The following is a 19,577-nucleotide window of genomic DNA, read 5'->3' as shown; positions in this document are numbered from 1 at the left end:
AATTGTCCTCCCTCATGATGCCATCTATTTTGTGAAGTGCATCAGTCCCTCCTGCAGCAAAGCACCCCCACAACATGATGCTGCCACCCCCGTGCTTCACGGTTGTGATGGTGTTCTTCGGCTTGCAAGCCTCCCCTTTTTTACTCCAATCATAATGATGGTCATTATGGCCAACAGTTCTATTTTTGTTTCATCAGACCAGAGGACATTTCTCCAAAAAGTAAGATCTTTGTCCTCATGTGCAATTTCAAACCAAAGTCTGGATTTTTTATGGCGGTTTTGGAGCAGTGGCTTCTTCCTTGCTGAGCGGCCTTTCAGGTTATGTCGATATAGGACTTGTTTTACTGTGGATATAGATACTTTTGTACCTGTTTCCTCCAGAATCTTCACAAGGTCCTTTGCTGTTGTTCTGGGATTGATTTGTACTTTTCGCACCAAAGTACGTTCATCTCTAGGAGACAGAACACGTCTCCTTCCTGAGCGGTATGACGGCTGCGTGGTACCATGATGTTTATACTTGCATACTATTATTTGTACAGATGAACGTGGTTCCTTCAGGCATTTGGAAATTGCTCCCAAGGATGAACCAGACTTGTGGAGGTCTACAAAAAAAAAAAAAAATCGGTCTTGGTTGATTTCTTTAGATTTTCCCATGTCAAGCAAAGGAGGCACTGAGTTTGACGGTAGGCCTTGAAATACATCCACAGGTACACCTCCAATTGACTCAAATGATGTCAATTAGCCTATCAGAAGCTTCTAAAGCCATGACATAATTTTCCAAGCTGTTTAAAGGCACAGTCAACTTAGTGTATGTAAACTTCTGACCCACTGGAATTGTGATACAGTGAATTATAAGTGAAAGAATCTGTCTGTAAACAATTGTTGGAAAAATGACTTGTGTCATGCACAAAGTAGATGTCCTAACCGACTTGCCAAAACTATAGTTTGCTAACAAGAAATTTGTGGAGTGGTTGAAAAATGAGTTTTAATGACTCCAACCTTAGTGTAGGTAAACTTCCGACTTCAACTGTACGTTTGTCGACGAACAATAAATAAAAGCAAAAACATAAATCTAAAATACGAAACAAATGTACAGTAAAGTCAATAGAACTAAATAGTTTTCCTTTGCCCAGGCCCATATCAAACTACTGCTGGTAGCCAACTGTTAATAGCTGTATGTTGTACAAATTCAAGGTATTTTTCTCTATTAGAATAGCCTGTTTTAGTGTCCTGGGTTTTATGCTCAGTAGAGCAAGTCTTATATCTCAGAGTGTGGAACACACGTGGAACAATAACTACATAGACATAATGTACAACCAGGGTACATTACTGATTAAGCCCGACCAGACATGGTTAGCTGGATCTGAGATGGAAAAGATCCTATTCAGTGCATGGCTACCTGTGGAACAGTCTTTGCAACTTAGATGCAACTAACCGTATACAAGTATCAGTAAGTAGTTTGAATGATCAAACTTCAACAATTGTATATGATACATGGTCATGCTCTGGATTTGAGTGTTTTCTACAGCAGGAAAATAATCCTGCAGCAACAGTAAATGTGAATTATTATGTGGATTATATTCATATTAATGGACATTTTTGTAGGGGCTGATACATTTTTTTGTGAGAGAAAATCAAGTCTGAAATTTCTAAGTGGAAATTACAAACTTCAGAAGCCTTTTTAAATGTCAAATACACAACGAGTTTTAAATTCCCTGAAAGTTCTCCTGCGACAGGGTGATCAAATTAAGATCCTGCATATGTAGCTTGATTGATGTGTGGCAATTGTCATTCTCACGAAGTTAAGTAAAATAAAACACAATTGTTCTATGCTACTTTTTCTAGTGGTTAGAAACATCACTGACTATGATTACAGGCCATTGTTATGCTGGTCTTAGGATGCTAATAGTGAGGTTTTCCTCTGTCTCATCCCAAATGGCTATGATTACACTGTGGTTCTAATGGCTAGAAACCACACTCTACACAGTCCAGTCAGCAGGATAGCCATGTGTGTGTGTGTGTGTGTGTGTGTGTGTGTGTGTGTGTGTGTGTGTGTGCGTGTGTGTGTGCGTCTGTGTGTGCTTGTATGTGTGTGCTTGCATGCTTGTGCATGTATGTACAGTGCCTTGGGGAAGTATTCAGACCCCCTGACTTTTTCCACATTTTGTTACGTTACAGCCTTATTCTAAAATTGATTAAATATTAAATATATCTAAAAATGTTCATCAATCTACACACAATACCCCATAATGACAAAGTGAAAACAGGTTTTTAGACATTTTTGCAAATTTATTAAAATAAATAACAGAAATACCTCATTTACATAAGTATTCAGACACTTTGCTTTGAGACTCGAAATTGAGCTCAGGTGCATCCTGTTTCCATTGATCATCCTTGAGATGTTTCTACAACTTGATTGGAGTCCACCTGTGGTAAATTCAATTGATTTAACACGATTTGGAAAGGCACACACCTGTCTATATAAGGTCCCACAGTTGACAGTGTATGTCAGAGCAAAAACCAACCCATGAGGTCGAATAACTACTAACTACTAACTGATTTGATTTGAAGTAATTGTAATTGTCCGATTTGAAGTAATTGTCCGTAGAGCTCCAGGTCAGGATTGTGTTGAGGCACAGATCTGGGGATGGGTAACAAAACATTTCTGCAGCATTGAAGTCCCCAAGAACACAGTGGCCATCATTCATAAATGGAACAAGTTTGGAACCACCAAGAATCTTCCTAGAGCTGACCTCAGGGAGGTGACCAAGAACCCGATGGTCACTCTGAAAGAACTCTAGAGAACCTTCCAGAAGGACAGCCATCTCTGCAGCACTCCACCAATCAGGCCTTTATGGTAGAGTGGCCAGTAAAAGGCACATGACAGCCCGCTTGGAGTGTTCCAAAAGTCACATAAAGACTCTCAGACCATGAGAAACAAGATTCTTTGGTCTGATGAAACAAAGATGGATCTCTTTTGCCTGAATGCCAAGCGTCACGTCTGGAGGAAACCTGGCACCATCCCTACGGCGATGCATGGTGGGGGCAGCATCATGCTGTGGGGATGTTTTTCAGTGGCAGGGACTGAGAGACTAGTCAGGATCGAGGGAAAGATGAACAGAGCAAAGTATAGAGAGATCCTTGATGAAAACCTGCTCCAGAGCACTCAGGACAGACTGGGGCGATGGTTCACCTTCCTACAGGACAATGACCCTAAACACACACAGCACCCGAAGGTGCTTGAACAAAGTACTGAGTAAAGGGTCTGAATACTTATGGAAATGTGAAATTAGAGTTTTTTTTATGTTTAATAAATGAGGGGGAAAAAATGTAACTGTGTGCTTTGTCATTATGGGGTATTGTGTGTAGATTGATGAGGGGGGAAAAAACAATTTAATCCATTTTAGAATAAAGCTGTAACGTAACAAAATGTTTAAAAAAGTCAAGGGGTTTGAATACTTTCCCGAAGGCACGGTATGTGTATGATAATGAATGTATGTATGTACTGGTTAGTATGGCTCCATGAATCAGCAAATAAATCATTATTTCAATAACCTATAAGTTGTGATTTTAACTGAGACAGCATTCATGCTGTACATGAAGCAGTTTGAGCATCTGTACTTCCTCTACACAATCAGGATCCACTTTTCCTCTCTTCTGTGGGTTTAACTAAGCTTCACAGGACTGTGACAATGGGCCTAATGAGAAGGGCAGCTCAAAGCAAGTCCCCCCGCTCCTTTAAAAGCCCCCCAGCCTATGAAGCATGAATCATTGAGTCCAGCTTTCTCTTTCTTTCACTTTCTCTCTCCGTTACCTACTTTGTTTCTCTACTTCTCTTTTTTTTAAGTGTCATGCCTGGCTGGACCAGGAGTAGTTCTGGTGATTTACAGGGAGGGTTTACATGCCTGTTTGAAGAGGAGGAAGAAAGATGGCCTTTAAATGGAGGGAGGGGGGAAAGGAGAGTATGTCTCTCCAGGCACACCTGTCCGCGATTTATTATGTGGAGGTACACGCACGCACACACGCACGCACGCACACACGCACGCACGCAAACACACACACACACACACACACACACACACACACACACACACACACACACACACACACACACACACACACACACACACACACACACACATACACAAGCTGGCCCCCCTGCATGCATGGCAGCAGACAATCAATAACTACAACAATTGGACACTTTATGGCCATATTTAAATGCTTAACGTAGCTCTCACTTTCTGCAAATGTAGGACTTAATAGCTCCAGGAATGGCATGACAGGGAGAAGGAAGGGGAGGGATGGAGGAATGAAGGGAAGGAGGGCGCAAGGAAGTAGGCATGTCCATGTGTGTAATTGCAGAAAAATCACATGATGCAAGGCCACATTCCACAGGGAAGCCCTGCATGGGCGAACACTTCCCCAGCAAACACATAACGTTCTGAGAACCATATGTTTCTTAGAGCTTGGTGAGAGCGTGGTTGTCCTATGGTTAGTTTGCATACAACTAGGGCTGTGGCGGTCACAAAATTTCACCAGCTGGTGATTGTCAAGCAAATAACTGTCAGTCTCATGGTAATTGACCGTTAATTAACATATACACATTTAGCATCTCCTGGCTTCCACCTCAAGCCACTGATGCAGACCTTTGGAACATCTGCATTTTAGAAAGTCTAATAAATCCATGTAATATAGTCTACACCTTCACAATAAATCCATTATTTATTTTAGACAGATCTAAAGAAACATGATATGAAGAAAATATAGCATATTTCAGAAGAACAGAATAAGATACTGTGAGTTGTCCTTATGTTAGGTCCTGATCTGGTTATGCCATATGGCTGTAAGCTACACTGGCTCATTTAGCAGACAAGATTTGTTTAGAATTCCATGGCATTATTTTACATTATTTTATAGTATGAAGAATTAAATTTAACAAAGCTGAATAAAATGGAAAGGATATTTTCTCCAAACGATTTGAGGGAATTCGCACATGTGGCTACTGTGTTGAGCAGTTAAAAAATAAATAGGTATTCCAATATACTTCTTATTAATGTAACTTTAGTTGTTTTAGTTGTTTTACAAACGTTGTGCTATATGTTTTGTTTTTTAATACATTGTAAGGCTGCATGATGAGATTCTAATGACGATTTGAGTAAAGTCACTTGAAAGACAAGAGCTCTGCTTAGTTTTTTGCGCAGGCTGTACACACTTCATCAGTCTTTCATTCACATTGTGAGAATTTCCCGACGGCATCCCCTTTGTGTGGGCGTAATGCACCCTAAAACAATCCATGCCTTTTGCAGCCCTTCTCCCTGAGTGCATGCCCCGAAGCACCTCTCACTCACATGGCTACGGGTCTTTCTCACAGGCTACAAGTGAAGACAGACATATCGGGAACGCAACTGCACGCATCCTTAACCAATTCCGAGGTGCATATTGAAGATGTTGGAAAAACTGTCCACATTTACTTTTCGTCAGCCAACAAGATGAGTAGGCCTAACGAACAGCAAAAACACTAGCCTATGTCAATCTACTATCCCCCAGTACAAAGGTTGACCTACTCTATTCTGTGGGAGAAATAAATATTCCAAACATAGTCTGGGACAGTTGTGGGATGCGATAGATCCCAAATTAACACAACCACTATCATCAAAAAAACATTTTCAAGCAATGAGGCTAACGCAACAGATCAGAACGTTTATCTTAGAATGTTGATAAACTATTAGGCTATTTATTCACATTATAAGCGCAAACACAAGGGAGTAGGCTATTAGCGTGAAAACACAATTTTCAAAAGTGACTACAAATGTGATTATGCATGTAATGTTTTTATTATAAAGGTGCATTTTTAAGGTGAAAATGATCTTCCCCAAACTTTGATTAGATTTCCAATTACATTTGCATTGATGTCAAAGTGATTAGAGAGTGCTGAGTGCCAGGCAGTTGGCAAGTTTGGTAGGCTACTAATGACCAGCAGCAGCATCAGAGCTTGGAGAAGCCTAATTACAGTGACTAAACGGTCACGTAGAATTTGATTGCCTTCAGGTGTAGCAGTGATACGGTCACCGCAACAGCCCTACAGTACATACAACCTTCCCACAACTTTCTGGGAATGGTGCAGGATAGTTGCTTGGCTTTGGAACATTCTCAGGTTCTCTGTATTTCATTACTTTAACAGAACGTTTCCTAAAAGTTCTAGGAATGTTCTCCAACTGGTTTGGCATTGGGAATGTTCTCAAATAGTTCAGAGAATTTTATGAAACAACGTTCTTCTGTGGGAATTTCAGTTCTTCAGCATTACGTTTCCTACGGGTTCCCCCATGGTTCTATTCAAAGTCATGCTCTCAAATTGGTCCAAGAACGTTAAGAAGCAACGTTCGTCTGTGGGAATGTCAGTACTTCAGCATAACGTTTCCTACGGGTTCCCCCATGGTTCTATTCAAAGTCATATTCTGAGAAAATATACAAATGTCCATAAAAACCATAAGGAAACATCAGTAACTTTCAGAAAACGTTCTATGCATGTTATTTAAAAACATTAACATACTTTCTCCATCTTGTTAAGTGTGTTCAAATGTGTTGGCCACACCTGATCTTAATGAGCGCTTGTTTAATTTGAAATGGAGTCTGTTTGAATAGACTAAAATGAACAGCATAACATCATGGCACGCTAGCTCCATCCTGGTGGTGCAGTGGACTAATTACATGGATAGAGAACAGAAGATTATAGGTTTGAATCTCACTGGTGCCATATAAAAACGTGTGTTGCATGATGCTTAAGGAAATGAATTTCTATGTGTCCTATCTGTGAGTTCAAAAGAGTTAACCCAGAATAAGCTAGCAGTGTTTTTTTTTTAATCTTGTTGAAACATTCAGTTTAAGGAAGTTATTAAAAAAACATCCAAATAACCTATAATTACGTTTTCATAGTGTTAATAAAACCTCACAGGAAAACATTCAAGGAACCAGAGTAAAACATTCTCAGAAACTCCTGGCAACCTAAAAAAGAACATTCCCAGAAAAGGCTAAATTGTCACTTCTGTTCTCAGAACGTCTTAAAAATATTCCATTTTTACCATTCAGTAAATGAATGGCTTTGTTCCCACAACCAATGTGAAACCAAAAGCATACGTTCCCCCAACTTCCAAGGAACCAAATGTGATTGCTGGGTAGCCACTGAGAAAGACCCTGCCTGTGTTCCTCTGTAATAGTTATAGTAATATTGTTCTGTGTCAGTGAGAGAGGAGCTCAAGGTGCGGACTGGGGAGTGAGAGGCCTACTGGAGCAGCAGTGTCTTTGTGAATAGCTAAGCAGACCCAGTTGTGTTGGGCCCTTGGGCTGCGAACACTCGTCAGTCAACAACTGTCTGAATCTGCTTTACACTGCCAATGGAGGGAGGCGATTCGACACGAAGGAATGGAGAGAGAAAGAGCATGTGAAAGTAAATGAAGAAGAGCAAGGGACACCAAGTCAACATTAGAAAATGAAAACTGCCTCCTCCAGATAGAGGAATGGAGAAAGGTGAAAGGATAGAGAAGGAAAGATTTAGAACATACAGTAGATGAGAACTGAGCGGGAGAGAGGGAGAGCTCACTCAGTCTAACCTCCTCCCCACCCCCAAATGCACCCTGGGATTACCAGAGCTGTCCGTCTCTCCCATCCCCCACTGAGTTCCCTCCCGTTATATGAAGTGGAATCTTTTTCATCTCATTCTATTTGTACGCAGCATATCTGATCAGACCCCTCTTTCTCTCCTTACTTCACCCCCCTGGGCCTCTAGGCGTACTCACCTACACACACACACACACACACACACACACACACACACACACACACACACACACACACACACACACACACACACACACACACACACACACACACACACACACACACACACCAGCCCCTCTAAGGGCAGTCCATATATGGCCATCTTCACGGGCCCTCCAGTCTGTTATGTGGCAGTTCCAACCCCAGACTTAGGCATTAGTGTGTCCGTCGAGGGGATAAATGCCAGTAGCCCAGACATATAGCCAATTGAAAGGGGTAGTCCAGGACACAGAGAGTCCAGGGGAGTCCAGCCAGTTATGTAACTATATTACCGTATGAGCTGATATCTAGCACAGTGTGTGTGTAGGATGCACTGCTGGGTTTAATTACATTACGTTATCTTACACAGGAATGCATGGGAACAGAGGAATGATGTACTGGATTTGCTGTGGTATGACAGTGTGTATGCGTGTTTGGCTGTGCGTGTGCGTGCATGTTTGTGTATGCGGGTGGGGGTGGGTGTGTATGTGCATGCGTGCACATGTGTGTGTACTGTATGTATGTATTTGTGTTTGCATGCATATGTACCTGCTCTGTGCGTCTGTGTGCTGTTCTGTAGGTAAAATCCATTTCTGTACAGGTGCAACACTTCCTCCAACTGAAGTAGTGTCTCATCTATCCCCCATATCAGCTCTCCTGAAACCAACACAGGAAGAAACATTCAGATAGTGCAACACAGTTTCAACTCTACACCTTCAAATAAAATTCCACATCACAAGGTTAAGTCTCATTGTTATACAGACATTAAAGCATACAATTGAACCAAAATCTGGTTGAAACGCGTGTACAATGGCACAAACAAAACAGGCGCCGCTCAGTCTTTGAACATCAAGGGACATGGAGCTGTGTCTGTGTTGGCTATTCTTATAGCAGGGGTTCTCAAAGTGGGGTCTGCAGAGGGACTGCAGGGGGAACGTAGACAGATCTGATTTTAAATTTTTTTTTTAATGAATACTACTACTAACAACAGATTAAATCAATTTTGGCCAAGGGATCCATGGAATAAGTTTAAAGGGTGTAATACAAGACAATACAATGTAATATTAATCTAGAATGTATGTTCTTAACCCTGGGCAACATGGGCCTGGGAAGCTCACAGGGATATATTGGTGCCCACACCTATTACGCACTCAAAACTTGAATTCCTCAAAAAAAAAAAAAAATGTTTTTCATAATGGACTGTGATTTAAGGTTTAAATAAAACTGCAAAGTTTTCACTCTGCCTCATGTCAAAATGTGTAGAATTGCAGGAAATTTGCTTCAAAACTGAAATATGATCTCTCCGATGCCAAGAGGCGTGCCTTTTAAATGTTCCTTCCCGGGGCTCGAGACTTGGTTCATCAGGCCATGGACTGCCAAAGTCATGGGAAAGTCTTAGTAAAAATAATTTTGTGCACACAAAAAAATATCTCACTCCAGTTTTGTTCTGATTATGAGGAGGTCCCTGATGAATTTGCTATCACAAAATGGGTCCCTGGCCCCAAAACGTTTGAGAACCCCCGCCTTAAAGGAAAAGCTGCTCGGAGGTCGTGAAGCTGTCTGTCCGATAGGCTGACTGGGAGAGATAGGATCACCTGACTCATCCTCCAGTTGGCGCACACACTCACAAACACACAGATGCATGCACACACACATGCACGCAGACAGAGACACACACCGCCCGCCCTCGCGGCCTGCGCCTTCACGGCCTGTTGTGTCCCAGAAAAACAGATCTCAAACACCCGGCTGACATACCATTAACCTGAGGATAAGCCAGATAGGGATGAGGGGGAGGGAGGGGAGAATGAAAGAGGGAAGGGTAGAGAGACGGGGAAGCAAAGAGAAGGGTAGAGAGACGGGGAAGCAAAGAGAAGGGTAGAGAGACGGGGAAGCAAAGAGAAAGGGAGAGAGACGGGGAAGCAAAGAGAAGGGTAGAGAGACGGGGAAGCAAAGAGAAAGGGAGAGAGACGGGGAAGCAAAGAGAAGGGTAGAGAGACGGGGAAGCAAAGAGAAGGGTAGAGAGACAGGGAAGCAAAGAGAAGGGTAGAGAGACGGGGAAGCAAAGAGAAAGGGAGAGAGACGGGGAAGCAAAGAGAAGGGTAGAGAGACAGGGAAGCAAAGAGAAGGGTAGAGAGACGGGGAAGCAAAGAGAAGGGTAGAGAGACGGGGAAAGGGAGAGAGAGAAAAAGAGAGGGCAGGGTGGATATAAGGGGATCCAGCTTAAGCAGATAACGTAGAGAGCACTGAGGCAGACTAGGTATACTGGTAGCTAAAGTGGCTTCATCCCGAAACCAAACAGGAACTAGTGAGAAATGGGAAAGAGAGAGAGAACAAACACCCACTAGGCACAAACTGGTTGAATCAAGGTTGTTTCCACATCATTTCAACAACAACAAATAGTGTGATCACGTTGAATCAACGTGGAAAACTGATTGGATTTGCAAAAATCATCAATGTACAGGAATTTCAGGATTTGGGGTATTTGTTTCACCCCCTCCAATGACATGGTTCAAAGTTCACGTTAGTTGACAACTCAATGAAGTGTACATACAAAAAATTTAAGTTGAACTGACGTCTGTGCCCAGTGGGCACTCACCTGTGGAGTTAACTATCTTGTCCAGTAGGGGTCTTAGAGTGGGCGGGGCACTGTGAGGCAGCAGGTAGGTGAAAAAGAACCTGGAAATCAAAATCAACGCAGTTTCAAACACCACAGCCAAGATTCCTTAGACTCCAACAAATCCACCCCCACATTCTGAAATTGCATTTTTGGACCATGCAGACACCTCAGAGCAGTCGGGTAGGCTGTTTAGAGTGTTTACCCGACTAGATCATTATTTTTTTGTTATGTACCCCTGACTCTCATACGATGACGTAACTAATTCAGAGGAGGCTGGTGGCCGCTAAAATCGGAGGAGGCAATCATTGTCATGGCTGAAATGCAATGAACCCAACCAATCCTCGGATTACTCCTTCCCCACCAGTCTTCGCTGAACTAATTGGATGATCCTCTAAAATGGCGGGGGTCTTGATTCTTCTGTCAAATGGCAAAAGCTTGCTCCTCACCTATAGGCGTTGTAGAGATTGCGCTTCTCGTTGATGCCCAGGCAGCGGCCTCTGCTGCAGGGGAGGGTGAAGTTGCGGGCGGGAAACTCCATGACGCAGTCTGATGTGGAGGAGGGTGAGCAAGGGGCCTCCTCGGTGCTGGCGTCGTCCAGGTCGGTGACTTTGAGCTCCCCCGCCACCAAGACAAACTGGCGTGGTCTGAAGTCCAGCAGGGTGACAGAGCCTAGAGGAGAGTGTGCCAGGTAGTGGAGAAGACGTACCAGACTCAGACAGATCTACAGCAGAGAGAGGAGAGAGAGAGAGAAGTGATAAAGAGAGAGGTGGGAGAGAGAGAAATCAAACGTTAACACACATTTACATCACATCGTTTACAACCCATTCAACTCCTCGTTTATGCAAGCAACTGCACTTTCTTTATGTGGTAATTCTCTAAATCCCTGAGAAAATCCCTGAGAGGACCCTGTGTGTGTGTGTGTGTGTGTGTGTGTGTGTGTGTGTGTGTGTGTGCGTGCGTGCGTGCGTGCGTGCGTGCGTGCGTGCGTGTGTGTGTGTGTGTGTCCCTCTCTCATTGTGTGTGTCCAGGGGGCAAGGGTAAGGGCTGAGAGTAGCAAGAGGACGTGTGAAAGGGGGACTTGAGACCTATAGAAGATATACTCTAAACCACACAGAGAGAGGGATTGAGACGGAGAGAGAGAAAAGAGGTGAAGAGGAGGAGCTGAACAGCTCATTTATTTTCGGGCAAAGACAAAATCGTTTTTTAATGTACTGTGGATTATTAGTGAGTGGGAGAGGTCAGACTCAGAGCACTGAGGCGTGAAGGAAGTCTCTTTCTTACCCTAGTGAAGGAAGAGTAGTGCTGGAGGGATGCAATACTATATCACACTGTGCTTAAATGCTGGGTCATAGTCCACATTTCAGTGTGGATCCTTCCCTGTGTACAATGATGAGGCTAAAGCTGGAATTGAATCAGACTAGTCACAGGGTTGTTGCAGTGTCTTTGCTTACAAACTTCTCATAGTCTGTAATCAGATTTTTTTTTATGGTTGATTTGATTAATAGTCATAGGTTTTTTTTAGTACCCAAAACTAATCTTGTTTGACCATGGTAAAAAGTGCTACTGTGTATTGTAAATTCTACTATACGGGTTTGATTGAATTCAGCCATTAGTTCATAATATCCATACATGTAAATGAGCTGAAGGTTGACAGACTGCTGGGTGGGAGTGGTTGGTGAGGGAGGGGGAGGGGCTAAGGGGGATATGGGTGTGTCTGTCTCACTGACAGGGGCTGCAGGCCGAGGCCATCAAAGCCTTCATCAACGCTTACAGGAAATGGCTACAGACTTACGGTAAATGGAGCGTTTGAAATTCAGTGGGTTTACAGCGGGCCTCCCTAGAGTCTATTAATGTCTCGTGCGAATTGCAAAGAAGCGTTTTTTCTTCACTTTGCACTCCACATTTCAAGGGAAGGATCTTGGGTGAGAAGAGGGAAAGATACCTGACACTTATGTCGTGGGGAAACAAAGGAGCAACCAAAAACAGCACACACTGATGCCTCCACGAACACACACATCAAGATCCATAGACAGTATGTGGTGATACTCCAGTCAAATATTATTATTATATTAACGCTGCAGTATCTCATTTTTGGGGGCGACATGACCAAATTCACATAGAAAAGTCAGTTACAGATCTGCATTTCTCATTGAAAGCAAGTCTAAGAAGAGTTAGCTCTGTTCTATATGTGCTATTTCTATGCTTCCCATTCCATTTCTATGCGTCTTTTACTTTCGGTTTTGTACACCAGCTTCAAACAGCTGAAAATACAAAATGTGGGGTTATTGAAAATATATTTCACAGCCGTTTAGATGGTACAATGATTCTCTACACTATAAATTGCTTGTTTTGTCACATAAATTGAAATGGGGCGAACTATTCAAATTTTTGAAACCAGGAAATGACGGAACAATTTCTGCATATTGCACCTTTAAGTAAAAATATTTCAATGATCATCTCATTACATTTTTCTAACCTCATACTCTGATATTGCATTACGGTAAAATTGAGTTACACAGACAAAAAAACATATATTATGTAAATGCATAGTTTCTCTCAAAGGAAGACAAAGCCTTTTCCAACTGAGCCTCAGATCCAGTGAGTGAACCGCAAAGACATTAAATTAACAGAGCCATTTGGAGAAAAGCACGGATTTTATGTGCAAATGAAAGTTATTTGAATGCTGTTGCTCTATCCTACTTACAAAAAGGAGCCAGCACTAGGAAGGAGTCTTAAAAAGCAGGTATTTCATGGTTGCTGTTTAAAAGGTAAAAGGGGGAATTTATTTCACTTTCCACACAGTGGCTTAGAAACCTTTCTGGCTATCATTCAAGGCCCAGGAAATCAGTGGAAAGTTACCTCAATTTATATACCAGAAGGCAGATGTATTTGATGTGTCTAACTACACTATGCACCTCCCCGAAGGAGACAGCTCTGACTTTGGTTAACCTTTTACTGCAGTGGACTAAATCACTGTCACACAGTGTTTCTTGGTAGTCTTAAACAAATCTACTTTGAAACAAAAGTATACACCTCACACACATGGTTCTGGGCATAAAAAGAAGACACCTGAACAATGTCAGATATTGAGTTGAAATGTATAAAAAAAAATGCATCCCAATATTACACTTTATATACATCACAGAAGACTGAACTATAACAAAACCATTGACATAGAAACACTGGATTTTGGGCATTTAAAAAATATATATGTTTATTAATTATAAACTATGAAATATATTAATAACATTCCACCCATGAGGCCACTGGGTCATTTGACTGCAGGAAAGGGATAAAGTTCGCCTCTCCTCGACAAATACAGTGTTGATTAAGGGATGAAACAAATAATGCTTTAGGAGGTCATAAACTAGTGTGATGACATGTAGATGGGCGTAGTGTGTAGTGTTATAAATGACAGTGATGACACATCCAAGGACGTGTTGAGCTGTGCATGTGTCAATGGTTACACTGGGAACTCTACAAATAACTCCCCCATGCCCAGGTCCCAATCCACCCCTAGCCCCTACACCCTAGTCCCTAACCCCCAGGCACTTATTCAAATCTGAAAGGATTGGATAGATGTAAATGATATGGAAGCCCAAGACACTTAAGGAAGCCCAAGGACCTATCGGAGGCAAGGTGAAGCTAATAACACATTTGTTGTATATCTATCCATTCTATGTTTTTGTATATCTATCCATTCCTTTCAGATCCATAAGTGCCTACAGCTATACGATTTGGATTTGGCAAACAATCTCAACTGAACTTTTCCTCCCCGTATTCATCACTATACTTTTCCGTTGAAGGACGTCTCTCAGTAGAAGAGCTGCCTGTCTCAGGGAATCTCTTCCAGTCTTGCCAGAGAGAAATGAAAGGATACCTAGAAAGTTGTACAACTGAAAGAGAGCACTTGCTGGTGATTTCATGCACTGGAGCTCTTCCATCCTCTGTGTGGCAGGCGGGTGGACACTCCCAGGCCACAGGAAGCAATAGGGAATAATTAGAGTGTGGCGCTATGGCGATAGTGATCGGCAGACCAGGCCCAGCAGCCCCAGTGGCCCAGTGGCACACAGGCCCATGCTGCTAAGCTAGGGAGGCAGGAAACTGGGCAGGCTCTGGAAATACCATCTGCTGTACCAGTAGTGTCCCTATAAACCAAGTCAAGCCAGCCAATGCTACAGCCAATTCGCTCTGCACTCAGACAGCCTGTAATGGGTTTGAGTCACAGGAGGCTCAGTAAGACCACTCATGCATGTGATCCACCCTCAGTCCCTCAGTAACCCCAACCAGCATTCAGCCTACTCTGCTGACTCAAACATGTTGCACTCTGTTCAGTGAGATACAGAAAAGCACAAGAGGCTCACAAGAGAAGTGTTCATGTTAATGTGACATTAGATGAAATACTGGTAGTGCTTTAAGTGTGTGTGTGTGTGTGTGTGTGTGTGTGTGTGTGTGTGTGTGTGTGTGTGTGTGTGTGTGTGTGTGTGTGTGTGTGTGTGTGTGTGTGTGTGTGTGTGTGTGTGTGTGCGTGTGCGCGCGTGTGTGTGCATTGTAACACTCACCCTGAAGCGTTCCTCCCAGGAGGTCTGCAGTAGTTGGATCATCTCCAGAGGACTACCGAGCTCTGTAATGGCTGTCACTGTGTCCTGGATGTCATTGCTGTCCTGGTAGCAGTAACCATACAACTGGACGGGGACAAAGAGATACACTGGTTATTCATGTATACATACTGTACATGGTATAAATCTGAGCGGTCAAATGCAAACAATCTCTATCAGAGGATGACATTTGTGTATGTCAATTGCATGCATTCTGATTCTGAAAAGGCAATGACACATGAGATAGCTTTGGCACTGATGAATGTTTCTTTTGGTCGATTCCAGTTGTTTACCCTACTCTGTATTACCATGGCGACGGCCTCCTAGAGAATCTGGCTGGCCCTTTGCTTGCAGAAACATTTACATAAGATCATTTGTGCCCAGAAGAAGTCGTTTGAAATTAGGGGGCATGAAATTCAATCTAAAAGCTAAGCAACCGACATCGCCATCAACCATACCACCAAAACCCAAACCAAGGGGAAACATCGACTATGCAAAACAGAGGAGGTGGCATTGCGTGTTGTTCTTTGGTTAATAAAATGCTTCACACGTGAATGATGTGAGAATGTAGCGTGTCGGGGAGTGAAGTAAAGGGCTCATACACCTGGAGTCTGACTGATGTTTGTTGGCAGTTTTGGTGCATCTGTGAAGAGCGATGCAGAGACATTTATAGCAGTGGTGTGTGATAGAAAATGTGAGGTGCCCAGTGGGTGCCAACCCTGTGGGAGGAAAGGAAGGGCCTGTGGGCAAGGCTGGCAGAGTGCCCCCTCACCCCACTCATGGGTGCTGCACGAGAAATACATGGAGAAGACTTCACCCTTGCCTTCTTTGCACTCGCACTTGTCTTTTCCTACCAGCACTAACTTTCCTGATAATTACTTTATTATTAAGGAAAAATGTACACTCTGACTGTGATATGTGGTTGTCTCATCCTAGCTCTCTTAAGATGAGTGTAAGTCGCTCTGGATAAGAGCGTCTGCTAAATTACGAATATGTCATGTAGGTGTACACTTCTAGAGCTTTATTCAGGCCTCCAGGATAAGTCCGGTTCAATATTTTCCCTGTGCAATGAGAATTGCAAGTTTGAACTGAGTTTAGCCTACTAGAGTTGAGTTTTCTAGTTTTGTGGTCTCTTTATTGCTCTATAAATAGTGTTTTGTTGAGTACATTCATCCAAAGTGCATTTTTGCAGCAAAGATTTGCTATCTGAGATTAAATTCACATTAATGACTATTATCACCCTACTCCATCTCCCTCTGAATCAGAGGGGGTTGGGTTAAATGCGGAAGACACATTTCGGTTGAATTGCATTCAGTTGTGTAGCTCCCTTCCCAGATCGTGTGCGCGCACCACATCTGCAGCCTGTGCTGAAGTTGTTGGTATCGTGCAGCAGAGGCTTTCTTATGTGAACATGACTGCATCTGGGCAGTGTTGTTCCTCCGTGGCAGACTAGATTGATCGGCAGCTCCGCATGCCCTGAGTGAGACAGCAGCTGTACGCATGCTGGGGCAGTGTTTGTGTTTACTCTGAATGTGGTGCCATTTTGTCTGACTGGAGTTCAGAGGTCACTCACCTCGGTAGTTTGCTAGAGTCTTTTTACTGAGAAAGGCATCACGGAAACATTTTCGGGAAATGTTTTTTTTTTTTTACTGATCTGTTGTGAGTTCAGGTTTTGATATGTCTGGTTTTGTTTGCGGAAAGAAGAGATTTATCTATTTGCATTGTTGGACGGGTGTATATGGAGCATGACAGAGTGTGGCTTCCAGTGAAAAGGCTGAGAAGCTGTGAGGTGAGGTAAGTGTCAAAAGGCAGGTACGTTAGGAACAAAGCATGGTACACCAATCCCCTGGCAGTTCTCCCCTTTCCTGGCCACAGGCAGGAGTGAGTCAGCATGGTACACCAATCCCCTGGCAGTTCTCCCCTTTCCTGGCCACAGGCAGGAGTGAGTCAGCATGGTACGCCAATCCCCTGGCAGTTCTCCCCTTTCCTGGCCACAGGCAGGAGTGAGTCAGCATGGCACGCCAATCCCCTGGCAGTTCTCCCCTTTCCTGGCCACAGGCAGGAGTGAGTCAGCATGGTACGCCAATCCCCTGGCAGTTCTCCCCTTTCCTGGCCACAGGCAGGAGTGAGTCAGCATGGTACACCAATCCCCTGGCAGTTCTCCCCTTTCCTGGCCACAGGCAGGAGTGAGTCAGCATGGCACGGCTCGGCGTGGCCTCACCAGGAACAGAGAGAGGGGACCAAGGGCCAGGGCCACAAACACACACCAGCCCAGGGACCAGATACACTCACACAGGCCATACCCTGGGGTTTAACCCCACTGGACAATTGGCTGTACACACAGGAAGTAAGTTGAAGGAAGGAAGTTCTCTCTGTTCTTACTAAACCGAATGTAGGGTAGTGGGAATGAACATTTCAACTGAGACAGTCGTATAGAGATATTATAGAGAAGTGAGAGATGAAGATGGACAAAGAGAAGGAATCCATGCAGGTTCTGCTTGAAGTGGGACTGGGTAGTGGTCAAAGTGAGACGTTTCAAGCAGCCAAGAGGGGGTGCTGCTGCTGGAACAGTTGCCCCGCTCGAGAAGCAGATTAAATAGTTGAGAACATATGCGAGTCATAATATGCCAACACATCAGAGCTCCACAAAAGCATTTCTGTGTGGGACATTATTAATGTGTAAATAAACGCGGGGGCCGGCAGGGCAAGCCGAGCTGGCTGTTACCCCATTCACCACACTTTCTTTAACGAGGGCCTCCTGGTCCCTGATCAAACCGGCCCCGGGGCGGACATGTTTGTCCAGAGATGAAATCCCCAGCATCTGCCAGAGCCCAGAGCACACTGCTGCTATTCTGTTGGACAGGGTCACTGCAGGACTGAGTGTCAGGCAAACAAGAGTACCTCTATCATACGAACAGGATTCTCTCTGGATCTCTGCTATGGGCTGGTGGGGATCTACTATAAGCCCAGGTCAGGTCGTAGGCCCAATAAAAAGGTAGAGATTTTAATTTCACTCACAAATCATGTAATATTTTGATTATTATTCATGTGGAATTCATCAAATCCATGTGTGAAGAGTATTCATGTAGGGTTTAACTTAGCGCTCCTGTGTGTGTGTGTGTGTGTGTGTGTGTGTGTGTGTGTGTGTGTGTGTGTGTGTGTGTGTGTGTGTGTGTGTGTGTGCGTATGTAAGCCTGTGTGTGTATTCTGTGTGTGTGTATCGCATGAAGTTAATGGTTGAATTTCTTATGCCTTGTTTTAATCAGAGACTTGGGCCAAGTGCCACTGGCAGAAAAACCTCTAATGTCATTTTTATTTTCCATGTGAATTGATCCTAGTACATTAAATGGATTTGAGACTTATAATGCATTAAATAAATGAGGGTGAAATTGTTAAAACCATACGTTTGGGTGCATAAAGGGGTTTAAAAGTTTTGAGTTTCGATGATTAGACTCCGTTTATTACATTTTCCCCTTATATAATTTGCATGACTTCATAGGGTTGAAAACACAGAGTTTGGGAGAAAGTGTTCGGGCAGCAAAGACGTGTGACTGCTAAGTTAGGGACTATACGTTATTTATAACGAGCGATACCGGAGAAAATCGGACCTCTGAAATGAAAATGGATTGCCCACCCTTCAGTAAAATATATTTTTATCTGACCATCCCTGAACGCTTTAAAAAAAACATAACTTGGATAGCAGGGAACATGCCTACCATTTACCGTTACTCCCAGGACAGACCAGAGACTTAGATATGCAGTTTTAGAAACTGTTCTTCGTTTTGTAAAAAGTAGCCAGAAGGTTGTGGATTCGCAGACCACCGCGGACAAGGGTAGGGGAGAAAAGATACCCATTAAAATAAAAGAACAGCATGAATCTATCAACTTATTTGTGCTGAGAAAAAAAGTCATTTTATAAACGCATTTCATGCCATTTTAGGTCATTTTACATGATTGGAGACAAGCAGAATCTTTTTTTATTCCACGACAGAGCATGACAACAAATGAGTGCATGCTGCCTCATCGGAGACGTTTTGATTTCTATACAGGCTATCGTTTAAAAAATAGGATAGTCTAAGTTTGGAACAGTGTTGAAGTCGTCTGTAAACTGTAAAAAATGTTGCGCAACAGAAGCGTTTACAACTGAAATGTATCTGATCGTCAGTGGTTGTTTACTACAGCAGCCGCATATCATCAGGTAGACCGATATGCATTTGGGAAACTATCATTGTGTTGACTGTGATTAGGGCCCGCGAATACAAGAGCAGCTGCTATGGTAAATGAACAAACTAGACATGCATAGCTCACTGCATGATCCTCAAACCAATGACTGGCCAAACTCTTGTTTCTAAAGGGGATGTCATACGCACCGTAGAATGACTGTACAGCCTAATAAGGCATTTTTCGTTTCATTATTATGTCATTCGAAGTAATTATGTTTTCAATGACATTTTATGCAGCCTAAATGCGACATGTATGGGCATATTGTTGAAGTGCGGTTGTTGATGTGTTGTTGAAAAGCCCTCTTGTTGTTAGAAGCCTAAAGT

At 43.2% G+C, this 19,577-nt stretch overlaps 1 protein-coding gene across 2 annotated transcripts in view; it reads right to left on the bottom strand.

Annotated features, from left to right (window-relative positions):
- Window positions 1-19,577, bottom strand: part of pkdcca (protein kinase domain containing, cytoplasmic a) — a 37,516-nt gene that overhangs the window by 4,011 nt on the left and 13,928 nt on the right. For both annotated transcript variants that reach the window (XM_029669714.2, XM_065023263.1), the window contains exons 2-5: window positions 14,995-15,117; window positions 10,879-11,153; window positions 10,412-10,491; window positions 8,365-8,472 (exon numbers count right to left, since the gene is read on the bottom strand). In XM_029669714.2, coding sequence (XP_029525574.1) covers window positions 8,365-8,472; window positions 10,412-10,491; window positions 10,879-11,153; window positions 14,995-15,117 — 586 coding nt within the window. The remainder of the gene's footprint in view (window positions 1-8,364; window positions 8,473-10,411; window positions 10,492-10,878; window positions 11,154-14,994; window positions 15,118-19,577) is intronic.

This window comes from Oncorhynchus nerka, linkage group LG10, assembly GCF_034236695.1.
Source record: "Oncorhynchus nerka isolate Pitt River linkage group LG10, Oner_Uvic_2.0, whole genome shotgun sequence".
NCBI classification, from domain to species: Eukaryota; Metazoa; Chordata; class Actinopteri; order Salmoniformes; family Salmonidae; genus Oncorhynchus; species Oncorhynchus nerka.
The sequence above is the reverse complement of the archived record's forward strand: the minus strand, read 5'-3'. Positions and strand labels throughout refer to the sequence as shown.